We start from the raw sequence: 13,953 nt of genomic DNA, 5'->3' as shown, positions 1-13,953 counted from the left end.
AAATATTTCATTCTGGATTTAAACATTCAGGTCCAAAACTTCTTATTTAAAAATTAATATTTAGGTTGCTAAATAATGTTGTAAATGTGCAAAAAAAGGTGACTCTAAAAATTTTAACACCACATTTTAAACACTGTGTGGCACTAAATGTGAGAAAATGTTGACGTAATTTTCAGCATGTGCTGCTTTACAAACGGTGCCCCATATACATGCATATGAGGTGCCGGTTTGGATTTAATGATGAAGATTTACTCACTACTGAAAGATGGAATTCTGTATGTGTGGACGGATTTAAGAAGTTTGGTGTAATTATTTCAGTTGTGTATTGATCATTTCTTATCAGATCATATCAAAAGTATATTTTTTTCCTCTGCACATGTAGGCTACACTACTGAAACTTAAAATGGACCGTTTTCGCCCATTTTCACAACTGAAAGGCTCACTGAAATATGTATTACAGTAGATTAACACTTATTTTTGTGTGGGAGAAGGTTGCAATATTGTGTTTAAGCATTTCAGTAGTGTTTGCTACTTCATATGATCAGTAGTAAGCACATTTCACGAGTACAAGTATTTCAGTGGTTCACAGTTGTAGTGTGTAATGGAATAAATGTCTTCATATATTCAAATACGACTGCACATTATGCATATTTCCCAACAGTTAAAATTTAAAATGAATAATAAGCAGACGTACAACAATACTACTCTCATATTTGTACTGTAATATGCGCCAGCTTTTCCTTTTCCAAACTTGAGTGGTATTCTATATAATTTCCAACAGAGGGCGCTCCAAACCCACTTCTAATTGCCTGCCGTCTTGTTTAAAATAAAATACAGTGGTACATTGGCATACAATCGTTTCGACACACGATCTTTCGACATCCGACGTAAAATGTGACTCGCCATTTGTTTCTACATCAGCCGACATGCTCGCAATACGACGATTTATGATAACGCCGCAGTTTGTTTTCACGGCGGATTTTCTTGTGAGGGAAATCAAAATGGCTCCCAAGGATGTTAGTGCAGGTGGTGGGAAAAAAATGAAAAAGGTGAGGCTTACCATTGAAATGAAGATGGAAATGATAGAAATATATGAGCATAAGCATTGTGTGCGCATCTGTGGACTGGCTCGAAAATACGGCCGTAGAATGTCTACGATCTCGATGGTCCTCTTCCGACCTTCATTCGCCAGTCCTTGTAAGTTCAAGTGGCAATTACTATGATTGTAACATAACCAAAAAGTCGCCAGTTTCGTCAGGTTTTCATTTATTTCAGAACTTGTGCAGCACAACATGCCTTCTCTCCGCCGCAGCTGAACATAAAAATTGAAAGTAAATATATCTACCCCGCTGGGTCGTGGGGGGTGCTATGAGTAGTAGGCAGTCTATATACTCTGAATTGGGTGCCAGCCAATTGGAGGGCTGCAAAAAAAAAGACACTTTAGAAAATAAGTTTTAAAAATTTAAAAAAAAATTTTTTTTATGTAACAGATTGGATGGATGGATGGATAGATAGAGCTATTAACAGACTCAAGGTCCAAGCCACAACCATACAATACAAGGATAGGATTAAACCAAACCAAACCAAAATAACAATAAAATGAGGTAAACAACAGTGATACAAAACTAGGTCACCAAGTGACCTACTAAAATTTAAACATCAGCACCCTTAGGAGGGCCTAGAGAGTATTCACCTGAGCAGCTACAAACATTTCAGAGGCCTGGGCCTTTTCAACAAGAGTCATTGTATGCCATGATAAGATAATTATTAAAAGGTTATTAAATATTTGCTTTTTACCAATGAAGGCTCACAATAAAATATTGATTGCTATCATATTTTCCATGATTGATTGCAGTAAACAGAAATTGTAGTGATTGATAGCTATAGACATATTTGAATCTGCCTTGTCATTTTAACCGGTTTAACGCAGCCCAGATTCCACAGGTCACCGTCAAGGACAAGCCACAGACATTGAGATCTAAACTGTGTGGGACATTCAAGAAATCATATTGGTGCAATTTATTACTTGCCACATGCTAGTGCTTGAAGAAATGTATTCGATGTGATAGTTATTGAGATGTTTATTATATAATTGTTCTAATCAATAGCTGCTCGCAATGAAGAAATGCTTTGCTGCCCGCAATGAAGAAATGCTTTGGTTATTGCGCTTACAAAGAGGGAATGTTTTGCTTGAAGAAGCCTTGAAGACTCTTGCCCTACCAAGGTCAAAACAAAGCAGTTTTTGTTTTGCTGGAATATGCTGACACACATGTATTAATCCCACCTACATGGATACACATAGACAACCAAATTCCTAGAGGTGTCGCCCGCTTTGCTCCCCATCCCTGTAGGGTTGGCATCTCACTAGTTGCTAGGGCTATCCCAAATAAAAGGTGAGGTGAAGGAGGGGCCAGTTAGAACGATGGCTGAAGCTAATTAGCTTCCTCTTTCTCCTTGCAAGCTTTTCAACCAAATTGAGTGCCTTCTCTGCTTATTTTGGGTAATGTTATAAATGTCTACCTAAGGATTCGTATTTGAACTCGACACGCCACTTGCAGTCTCTGAAAACTTGTCTTATTATGATTTGACCACAGATGCACAGTGTAGAGGGGAGTACAATAGGCCTTGAAAAGGGCGAGCTTGACCTCATCAGAGCACTGACCAAATTTTCGGGAGAGAACATTGGCTTAGAGTAGACATACAGTTGGGAGAACAAGTATTTGATACACTCACAATTGGAAAACCCATTGGCAGTGTATCAAATACTTGTTCTCCTCACTGTATGTCGAAATATGTCCTCGTTGTCGGTCAGCGTGCTGGTGAGCATATGACCAAGGTATTTTACCTGACTACAGGACTTTAAAACTTGACCAGACAACTTAAAATTAGGGAAAAACCAATCGTTTCTCCTTTTTCGTTCTTTAAATCATAATGACACTCTTTGATTCATTGTATTTTATGTTTTATAGCTCCCCATACCCGAAACACACATTGAGTAGCTGATGCAGACCAGCTGAGCTTGGACTAAGTAGCACACAATCTGCATACACTATTATCAGATGGTTCACCACCAACCATGCAGCCAGTTTTACACTTACTTAACAGCTCTGACAGTTCATTCATTCATATAAAAATCGAATAAAATTGTAGATAGCAATGGAGTCAGACAGGGGAGAATCCTAACTTGGAAGTGGGCAGATATTCAGCTGTCCCACTTCACCTGCATAGTTTGATAATAATAATAATAATACATTTTATTCCTTACGCACTTTACATTTGAAAAACAGATCTCAAAGTGCACATTACCATGTAAAAAAAAAAAAAAAAAAAAAAAAACAACAACTAAGAATAAAAGAATAAAAGCAAAGACAGAAACACAGATCAGATCAGATACAAATCAGATAAAATTAGCCAGAGTAAGCGTTTTGAAAAAGGTAAGCTTTTAGTCCTTTTTTAAATGCATCCACTGTCTGCGGGGCTCTGAGGTGGTCTGGGAGAGCGTTCCACAGACGGGGAGCAGCAGCTGCAAAGGCCCTGTCGCCCATAGTCTTGAGCAGAGTCCTGGGCGGTAGTGTTGTATCGGTCGCGAACGATTCGTTCTTTTTGAACGAATTGTTTGGGTGAACGAGACCGAACTAATCACCATCTACACTGATTCGTTCTATGAAGTTGGTGGCGCTTGTTCGCTGCGTGGGAGGGCGTTGAGCAAGCGGCAGCGTCTTCTGACATCGCACACGACCAATCAGACGCCAGCTTCATCGCGGGCAGGGGAGGGAGCGGAAACAGAATCAAGGCGTCTGTCACTCATTTCCACGTGTGGCCAATAAGCAGCCAGCATGCAGGCAGGGGGGAAAGACTGAGTTTTGTCACTTCCCGTTCAGTGATTCGGTCCTCCGGTTCCTGACCTAGCTTGCTGCTAACTTGACTTTCCAGTAATGACTATGCGGTGTACGAGTCATAAAATGAAAGGAAATGACTTTGTCACATATTTGTTAACGTGGAGCCTATCAAATGCTGCTCAAACAGACAAAAACACCACACAAATCTAGCGAGCATGGTTTAGTGTTCTACTTTTCTCAACAGACTCGGGACTGTACCTATGACTATATACTATCAAATTTACAGTAATTTAAAACACGCGTACCTACGAGGCAAGCAAAAGCTGAGCTGCGGTCGCGTGACGGCAGTGAAGCGGGCAGAGAACTGTCACTATATGGAGGCTTCATGGCAGCGATATTTACCTCATATGTGCACAGAAAAAAAAAAAATATTTAGTATGATCACCATAATACTGATTTGCAATGAAACTGTATATACATGTCAATTTTTTCCGAGTGTTTTATTTTTTTTTTTCGTGTCAGAGGGTGTCGGTTGGTTTGACAAATTATGTCAATCCGTCCATCATGTGCTACTCAAGCGCCCAAAAACAAAGCGGGCGGACACAGGAGATGTCGCAATATGTCTACATTTTTCTTAACAGACTAATGAGAGTAGAAAGGCGACATCATAAAGAGCAAACAATTATTTCTCGTCAGCATTTGACGACCTGAGATGCGGGGACGACAGGGGAGCTGACCGGATTTTATTTATTAATACCAGTGCAAAAATTCAATACGATCATCTTAATAATAAAAAACAAAAATACAACAGAGCGAGAGGTAAATATGATGTGTTGGTCGTTCCATATTTAGAAATTAAACTTTCGATGTATTTTTATTTTCGTGACAGCAAACATGCTGTATATGTATGTGTGATCAAGAACCTGCTAAAGAAAGTCCGTGCGCCCCCGCCCCCTACTCCCCTCACAAAAGGAAAATGTTTAACCGTGTCCTAAATCGAAATGCAAGCACGAGCCATGACTTTGAGCCCATAGAACTAGGACAGACGACGCGGAAGTTCTCCCTCGCTTTTGCAGCAGCGGGAGGGAGACGAGGCTGTCTGTGTAAGCAGAATGATATCGCCTGTCACTCATTTCTGAAACTACGACGAGTGGTCAATGTGCAAGAGAGGGAGGGACCAAGCAATGTCACTTCCCGTTCAGTTATACTGCGAAGCGGTCTTTGGTGATTCGTTTGGCAACGTCACTTCCCGTTCACTAACCGAACGATTCATTTGGGCGGGGAGGGAGATGAGGGGGGGGCGAACGATTCGTTGAACGATTCGTTTGAACGAATCTTTTTACTGAACGAACCGGAATGGATTCGTTTACTCAAGTGAACGACAGATCCCGTCACTACTGGGCGTGAGTAGACGGTGAAGTTAGCCTGACCGGGTTCTGGCTGAAGTATTTGGTGTGAGGAGTTCAGTGAGATAGGTGGGGGTTACACCGTGTAGACAGTGATGGGTGTGAAGAATGGGGGTGATGTGCTCATGTTTACGCACCCTCATCAGGACCCTGGCAGCGCTGTTCTGGACATACTGGAGCCTTTGTAGGCTCTTGCCAGGGATCCCGATGAGGAGTGTGTTACAATAGTTCAACCTGATGATGAGTAACCAATTTAAAAGAATTCTTATGATATCATTGGGAACCCCTGCTTGGCTTAATTTCCTAAACAACTTCCCGTGGTTCACATAGTCAAAGGCTTTGGAAGCACATGAACCTAAGTTTTTCCTTATATAGGTATTGACCAATTCTTTTAAAACATACACGTCTGTGCCATGCCTAGATTTAAAACCAAACTAATTATCTGTAGAGCTTATTCATGTATTAATTCTCTCTAATGAGTTCAAATACCTTAGAAAGAACACTAGCAAGGGCAATTGGTCTATAGTTGTCCGAGCTGCCGTTTCCCTGCTTTATCCTTGATGACAGGGACCAGCCGCACAGACGTCGTAGATTCGGGAAGACAGCTGTTACCCATAAAGGAAAAGTAACGCAGAGTGCAAGACGTGGAACTCTTTGGGGAAATATTAAAACAAACATTTACTACATTTACTTTTTTTTGTATTTTAGCATTTTTAGCTGTATTTTTCGATTTAATTTTCTGTAATTACTTTATCAATACCATTTTTTAAATGTAATTATGCATTCTTTCAAAACATTACGTGTAATTGTTAACTCTACAGCAATTTTGAGTTCAGTTGCCAACAAAGAACGCCACAAATTGTTTTTACAGAAGGAAATAGTTTGAAATCCGTTACAGAAGGTAAATAAAACACCAAGTGGGGTTAACAAGTGAGTGGGGTAGATAAAGAAAGATCACATGTCTTGAATTACTGGTGAAGCCATTGCTTTCCAGATATAAGCATCACAGATAATGGTATTAGTGGAATCAAAGACACTGTGAATATAGACATCATGGCAAAAGAAAAACCTTTTAAAATAAACAACACAATTTAACAAAATGTCAATGACATTATAAAGATTTATTGCAGGCAAACAATACTATAAACAATAAACGCACACTACAAAACAAAATTCCTTTATACAGCCTTCGTGAATTGCTGATGAACGGTCTGAGCCTCAGAGAACAATATATGCTGAACGCATCTGATATGAGCCAACGAACTAGGCCAAAATTGTGGATTTTTCACCCCCAGATAAATGTATACATTAGATTTTTGAGGCTCAACAAGACTTGGGCACTTTCAACAAATTGGTAATACTTTGGGGGGGGAGACAAAAAAAAAAAAAAAAAAAAAAAAAAAAAAAACGCCACAGCACTCAATCACCCTAGGAAGTTATTTTGAGTTTAAACTAGTTTCAAGACAGCTAAAAGATGATTCTAAAAAAAAATAAAATAAATGAAGCGTTCAGGAACAAGGATTTTTTTTTCTTTTAAACTTTCCCATCGATTGTCGGCTTTCTGCTCTAAGTGGAAACAAGTGGCCTAAGTGCAGCTATATTTTAACAGCTTTGATAAAATGCTTTTTCTTTACAGTAAACAAATATTTGGAGGCTATGTGACAGTAGCTTGTTTTGCTTCACAACTTTACGATAAAGGACTTAGCAGGGCCTCAGTGTCATTGCTGTCGTTTCCTCTCCGACTCTAAACAGAAATTCTCATAGGCTTCTTCGATCTCAGGGTCCATCTCGTCGTCAAAGTCGTACCTGGGAACATTACAGGAGACAAAAAAAGATGCTCTGAAAAAGGATGGACTAGAAATACTATGTTCTAAAGCTCTCATTTTGATAAATATCAATCTTTCTGCTTTCATCGAGCACTTCATGGATCAGAATATTAGTTTAAAGCACGTTTTTGTAAATGAAAACAAAAAAATAAAAATGTAAAAAAAACAAAAACATAAAAAGTACCGTATTGTCCGCACCATAACACGCACCTGAAAGCCTTCCATTTTCACAAAAGCCGACAGTAGGCTTTATAATCAGATGCGCCTTATACAGGTAGTCCCCGGGTTACGAACGAGTTCCATTCCTACGTTGGCGACGTAACCCGAATTTTTGCTTAAGTCGGGATTAACTCTTTAAGTACCCTACATCTCAAAATAACTATCCAAAAAGTCCAAAAGTATTGTATTTTGTTTAATGATGGAGGATACACTGCCCTCTGGTGGCAGCGTTAGGTCTGGCTGGACTGTCGCCTTGTATGACTGAAGAGCAGACTCGTCATGGATAAAGCTGCGCTCTGGTTTGGCCACATGAGGCTGTAATTGTTTCAGCTAATATGTTTGTGTATGCATTTGTAATCAAGTTTAGAGCGACAGTTTGTGGAGTTTGTGCGAGCGATTTGTTCTGAGAATTAAGCTAGCGGTCTTTTGTTAGGCAAATTAGGCTAATTTAATCTACTTAATTTACATATCGATGAGACTAGATAGACATTTGAACGCCAATTGTTTTGTGTCAAGTGTTTTATTGTTAAAACACGTGTCGTTTTGAACATATGTGGATAGCAGCTTTACAATTTGTCAAAAGTGAAGGGAGTAAAAAGCCTCAAAAAACAGAATTGCTTTGTTTGCTGTCTATCAAGCTAAACAACTTCACATTTAATGAGGACAGAACATATATTAGTAAAGTACAAAATAAGGTACTGTTTGCGCAACTAGAAAAAAAACCCAAACAACTGGAGACAAAACGGCGGAAAAGACTCCGGCTTCGCAAAGTCCAAATCACTTAAGTCAAGCACTTCGTGACCCAGGGACTACCTGCATATGGATCAATTTTGGTTAATCACGACATTCCCTTGAGCGTAGCTCTATCTAGCGGATGATAAAGCTACTACAACTACAACAACCGGGAGACCCCAAAAACAAGTTTCTAACAATCCAATAAAACCAAGAGTGATGGAAGAATCTAACAATCCAATAAAACCAAGAGTGATGGAAGAAAATATTTTAGTCATAATAATGGGAACCTTAAAACATACCATTTAAGATTGATTATGGAATTTACACTTAAAAATTAAGTCCTTTAAATGGTGTCCTTCTGCATGAATGCATTCTTGAAATCTGTTGTTGACAACTTCATAATTATTTAAAAAAATTATATATATATATTTTTTTTTTGCATATTAGCAGACATGATGAGCCAGTGGCAGCATTGCAACACATTGACCTTGAGCAAGTAAACAATATGCCATTTTAGTAACCATGGTGAGATCAGGATGAAATCGACAGTATTCCAGCACAGATAAGGAAGCAATGAGGAATGTCAGCAGCAGATTTCAAGATTGCATTCGTACAAGAGGACGCCATTTCAAAAAAAGTGAAAATTCCATCATTGTTTCTTAATTGGCATAATTTAAGGTTTCAATTCCTATATATATATATTATATATATATATATATATATATATATATATATATATTTCTCTCTCTATATATATACATACTTTTTTTTTCATCACTCTTAGTTTTATTGAATTGTTAAAAAGTTCGCCTTTTTTTTTGAGGGGGGTCACCCTGTATTAGGGCTGGGCGATATGGCCTTAAGTACGTATCACGGTAAATTGAGCAAATTTACCTCGATAACGATAAATGACGATAAATTCGCCCAAGCGGATTGTTATATAATTTGAAAATCTGAACTAATGCATGAAATACAAATTAACCATTTCTCGTTAAATTTATTTACCAGCTTTCAATTTAGCAATCGCAAATGTAGGTATGTGCCGGTATGAGATTTTGACGGTACGATAACCGTGGGCAAAAATACCGCGGTATCACGGTATTGCAATTATAGCTCCAAAATGTGTTATTTTGAGATGTAAGGGTTAAAAAAACATTTTTTTCCCCATTGAACACTTTTTTTTTTTTTTTTTTTTGAGAACATAGTTGCAAAATGGAACATGAATATATTGTTAAAATAAATTATCAATAAAAAAATATATATATTTTAAATAAAATTAAAATAAATATAACACAGCCACAGACACAGCTCAAGTTGCTCAAGATTAGAGCAAGAACGAAATCATTTCTATAAAAAAAGTAAAAACACTTCTGAATAAAATTTTTAAAAAATTCTACTGCATGACTTTGTTTTGAGGGTGGAAAAGCTCAAGTGAAGTTTCGCCATTTTCAGCCACTGTGTCAGCTCTAGTCTACATGATGTCATGCCTATGTGTTAAAAAACAGAAAATTCATAGGTTAATAAGTTAGTTAAAAATGTATAAGTTAGTTTTAAGTGTAAATATTGTTGTGGAAAGGTTTCATCTTAAAAAAAAAAAAAAAAAAAAAAAAAATACATTGGGAGTGAGACCTCTCCTTGATCCAGCGAACGTGGATTTGTGCTGAGGACAAGAGCATCTTTCGCAATTAGTGATGCTATCCCCTTTTCCCCTTCATTCAAGCGAATCGAGCTTGTTTTCTCACTCTGCGGCTGTAACACTCGATGAAGTTGCTCTCCCAGCTAAGCCTAGGCTAACATTCATCTTTGTAAGCTTTTAGTTAGTTTATATATTGAATTTGAAAGGAAAATGTGTGTTTGTTTTTGGCGAACTTTTCAGGGTGCTAATCTGTTGAAGCTACTCGCACATGGAAAAATACAATTGTACAACGTTTTAAATGTATTCATTTTGTATATTCCACTTACCACGATTTGAGAGCTTAATAAATTGAAGAAAAGTACGCCTTATGTTTGGAGTATTTGTTTTTGGGTTCACTGGTTGTCTAGCCGATAGCGTCACTTTCACACACAGCAACAAATGGGAGGGGGTTAGCGCTGCCGCGCCAAGTCACTTGTGGCTGCATTTTTGACATATGAAAAATGGCGAATACCGTACTACGGTCTGACGGAAAATTTCAGTGGTTTTGAAACCGCGATGTTTCACACCACGGTAAACCGTGAAACCGGTAACCGGCACATGCCTACGCACATGCAGTCTAAACATTAAACCGGCACATGCCTATGCACATGCAGTCTAAACATTAAGTATATAAAAACTTCTTGTAAATGTAACCCGAGTCTGATCTGTGCCGCCCCGCGTTCCGCTCCCACCTATGACTAAGCTGGGACGCGAACCCGCGCGCCGCGACGAATTCTAGTCGGCAGGCAAGTTCGGTAACCACTGCGCCAATAAAGCTCGAGCCAACGGCGCAGCCGTTAGCGCCCTTACATGAAGGAATCGGCGGGGAGGTTTCCACGTGCTACAACGGATACACGTTCTGTGTACCCGTTACACTCTCCCCCCGAAACCTTCGCTGCCGATCCCGGACGAGCCCCCATTTGTAACCCGAGTCTGATCTGTGCCGCCCCGCGTTCCGCTCCCACCTCTGACTAAGCTGGGACGCGAACCCGCACGCCGCGACGAATTCTAGTCGGCGCCAATAAAGCTCGAGCCAACGGCGCAGCCGTTAGCGTCCTTACATGAAGGAATCGGCGGGGAGGTTTCCACGTGCTACAACGGATACACGTTCTGTGTACCCGTTACATAAACAATAAGAATTCTAGTGTGAACATGTATAACAGCTTGTATGACTTGAAAAATGTACATTATAAAAATCAATACGAAGACTGTGCAAACATGTCATTGTAACAAAAATGACTTACAGCTTTAACAGTACACTTCAAACTAGAGCTGAAACGAATACTCGAGCAACTCGAGTAACTCGAGTTTAAAAACTGATCCGAGTAATTTTATTCACCTCGAGTAATCGTTTATTTTGACAGCTCTAAGCATCACGTTTTGCTCGGACTACTTTTAATGCGGGACAACGCGCTGATGTCACGTGCATAGAGGAAGAAGCAAAAAAAAAAAAAAAACTTACTGCAGCCGACAACCGCTACAAACGACGCCGTCGTTGCTAAATACTCGCCCGCACGATGCTATGTTGGTAACAGGTAGCGTCTGATGAGTCTCATAGAGATCACATGTATGTTGATTGAGATGCGAAATGACAGACTCGGCCGCGTCTGGGCAGCGTTAGTAAACAGCCGCCATCTTAAAGCAGTAGAGCGCTAAGCGCTAATAAAGACCGCTAAGCGCTAATAAATAAGATGAACATTACTGTCACTAGCCCACGTAACGTTAGCCCTGTGGAGGGCTAGGTTTCTATTAATTATGACCACTTTCGATGCGTGGCTAACGTGTCTTACATACAGGCTTTAACATAACATAGCGTTGTGGAGTGATGAGGGTGTAAAATAAAAACTCAATAATGCTAACTATCAATTTTAGCTCAGTAGTCATTGCTGGATAAAACACTGGTCCCTAATGTGCTCCAATACACCCAGTATCATACATTTATTTTGAACACTGCAAAAACTCAAAATCCTATCAGGACTTACAGTTTAGACGAACTTAAAACTTAACTAGAACTTAAAAATGGCTTGCCACAAATAGAAATTCAATTGAAACGTGGGGAAAAAATCCTAACTTTTAAGTGATGTGTGTTATCCAGCGTAACGTCATTTTTAGGTATATATATATATATATATATATATATATATATATATATATATATATATATATATATATATATATATATATATATATATATGTATATATATATATATATATATATATTTTTTTTTTAATGAGATCTAAAGGTTTTTTGAGTGAAAGCAGTGAATTAGTCTTTTTTAAATCTGAGATGCAATTGTTGGCTGTTTTCAACAATATACATCGGAAATAAAGACATTGACTGGCTGAAAATTGTTCAAGATTAGATGAAATGTCTTGTTTTCTCATGTATATTTATAATAGCTCTTCACCTAAAAATATATTTGTTTTATCTGATTACTCGATAGAATTTTCAGTCGATTACTCGATTACTAAAATATTCGATAGCTGCAGACCTACTTCAAACAGAACACGTATTGGTAATGGCTGCTGTGACATAAGTACTCAACACAAGTGTTTACGTCAAGGTTTCAGTTTTTCCCCCCCCCCAGAGCATTTTTTAATACATGCACACACACATCCACCACCCACACAGACACAACCGCATTAAAGCTATATTGCCCTATTTCCAATGAAATATTTAAGATTTTATGATGGCAAAATAAATCAAGCACATACAGAAAAATAGCTGTGGCCATTAAACAGTCATATTATATATAGGCTTCACTGTTGGATTATAATTTATGCTGAGTGCTTTACCATCATAAAAGCTATCAGAGAAATCACAAACACACACAGATACAAAATAACGCGGCATAATGATTGCTAGATGCAGTCCGTGCCCCGTCCACTCATTAATTTCAGCTGTTTCGATAAGGTTAGAGCGGCTATCCGACTCAATCACGTTCATTTGTAGCATCAGGGTCCCCCCAGGATTGATAAATCTAAATTCAGGACTTTTACGACCTTTTTTAATGCCATTTCAACTGAAAATTAATACTTTTCTCGCACCCATTATTTAGATAATATTGAATCATATAAAAAAAAAAATAAAGCACTGAACATCAAATTTAACCTCAATTACTAAGTGTGTTTGACAAAAGAATGCACATTTATTGAAGATACAATTAAAACAAAGTTTTGTGCCACAGACCGGCCCTCTTTATGTCATGACCTACCTTATTAAAAAATTGTAATAATAATCGTGCTGTCAAGCGATTAATTTTTTAAAATCGCGACCAATCGCATGCTGTCAATAGTAAACTTGCGATTTTTTAAAATGCATAAATTATATATTTCAATTTCTAAATACACCTATTAGCACAGGAGTTCATCAAATTTAAGCCTCATTAGAAACAAGAAAAGTTTTCCTTTACACTTGTAAAGATGAACCAAATATGAATTTTTCCCCAAATAACTTGTGAGCATGTCTACTGACAGTTCTGAGATCAAGGGCTCAAGCGCAGGTTCTGTGTGAAGTTACCATTTTATTTTTGGGGTACTAGCTATAATTTTATCTTATATTAGACTGACTTTTTAAAGAATGAGGAACCTTTTGCAGGTGTTTTGAATTACACGTGTGGCAAGTGTGTACAAAACTGAAGCTTTTCATCATATTCATTTTTTGAATGATTGATTGAAAGTATAAATGAACTCACTAAAACGGCTGTCTCCCAATGCACTTATACAGTTCAGACACCTGTGTATTTCAGGGTAGTTCACGCTCATCAGTCCACCTCAGAGTGCAATGTTTTGGGTTAAAATGCCCAACTTATGTTTTGCCTGAGAACGTGGATTTCACCCCAATCCTCTGTCTTTGTGCCCAAAAATAGTGCCTGGAGCCTCCATGGTGGAAGTTTTAGTGGTGCTCTCATGAAAAATGTTTCATTCTGCATGTTCATTTACGGTTTATCACTGTACTTTTATCCAAACGTGCTCAAAAACAACGATAATGGGTCGCGCCAACAGCCAGACAGGTTCACGCTCGTCATGCTGCCTCAACGTGCCCCATTTCGGCCATTAAAACCCAAAATTAAGTTTTTCCAGAATCAAGTCAACAGGATGATATCATGATACTCCTTCCCAGAGGCAGAGCTGGCAGCATTGGAGAATGAGAGGGAGCCTGTTGCGGGGTATTGAATTTCAAACTACGGAATGCTAGAAGGGCCACAATTTATCGCGCAAAGCGGGGTTGCGTGATGCCGTTAGTAAATAGT

The 13,953-nt window shown here is 38.6% G+C and overlaps 1 protein-coding gene across 1 annotated transcript in view; it reads right to left on the bottom strand.

Moving 5' to 3' along the window:
• Window positions 1-6,341: 6,341 nt before the first annotated feature.
• Window positions 6,342-13,953, bottom strand: part of paip1 (poly(A) binding protein interacting protein 1) — a 28,088-nt gene continuing 20,476 nt past the window's right edge. Inside the window, exon 11 of the mRNA XM_057832801.1 lies at window positions 6,342-7,051. Coding sequence (XP_057688784.1) covers window positions 6,964-7,051 — 88 coding nt within the window. The 3' untranslated portion in view covers window positions 6,342-6,963. The remainder of the gene's footprint in view (window positions 7,052-13,953) is intronic.

This window comes from Corythoichthys intestinalis, chromosome 3 (assembly GCF_030265065.1).
Source record: "Corythoichthys intestinalis isolate RoL2023-P3 chromosome 3, ASM3026506v1, whole genome shotgun sequence".
NCBI classification, from domain to species: Eukaryota; Metazoa; Chordata; class Actinopteri; order Syngnathiformes; family Syngnathidae; genus Corythoichthys; species Corythoichthys intestinalis.
The sequence above is the reverse complement of the archived record's forward strand: the minus strand, read 5'-3'. Positions and strand labels throughout refer to the sequence as shown.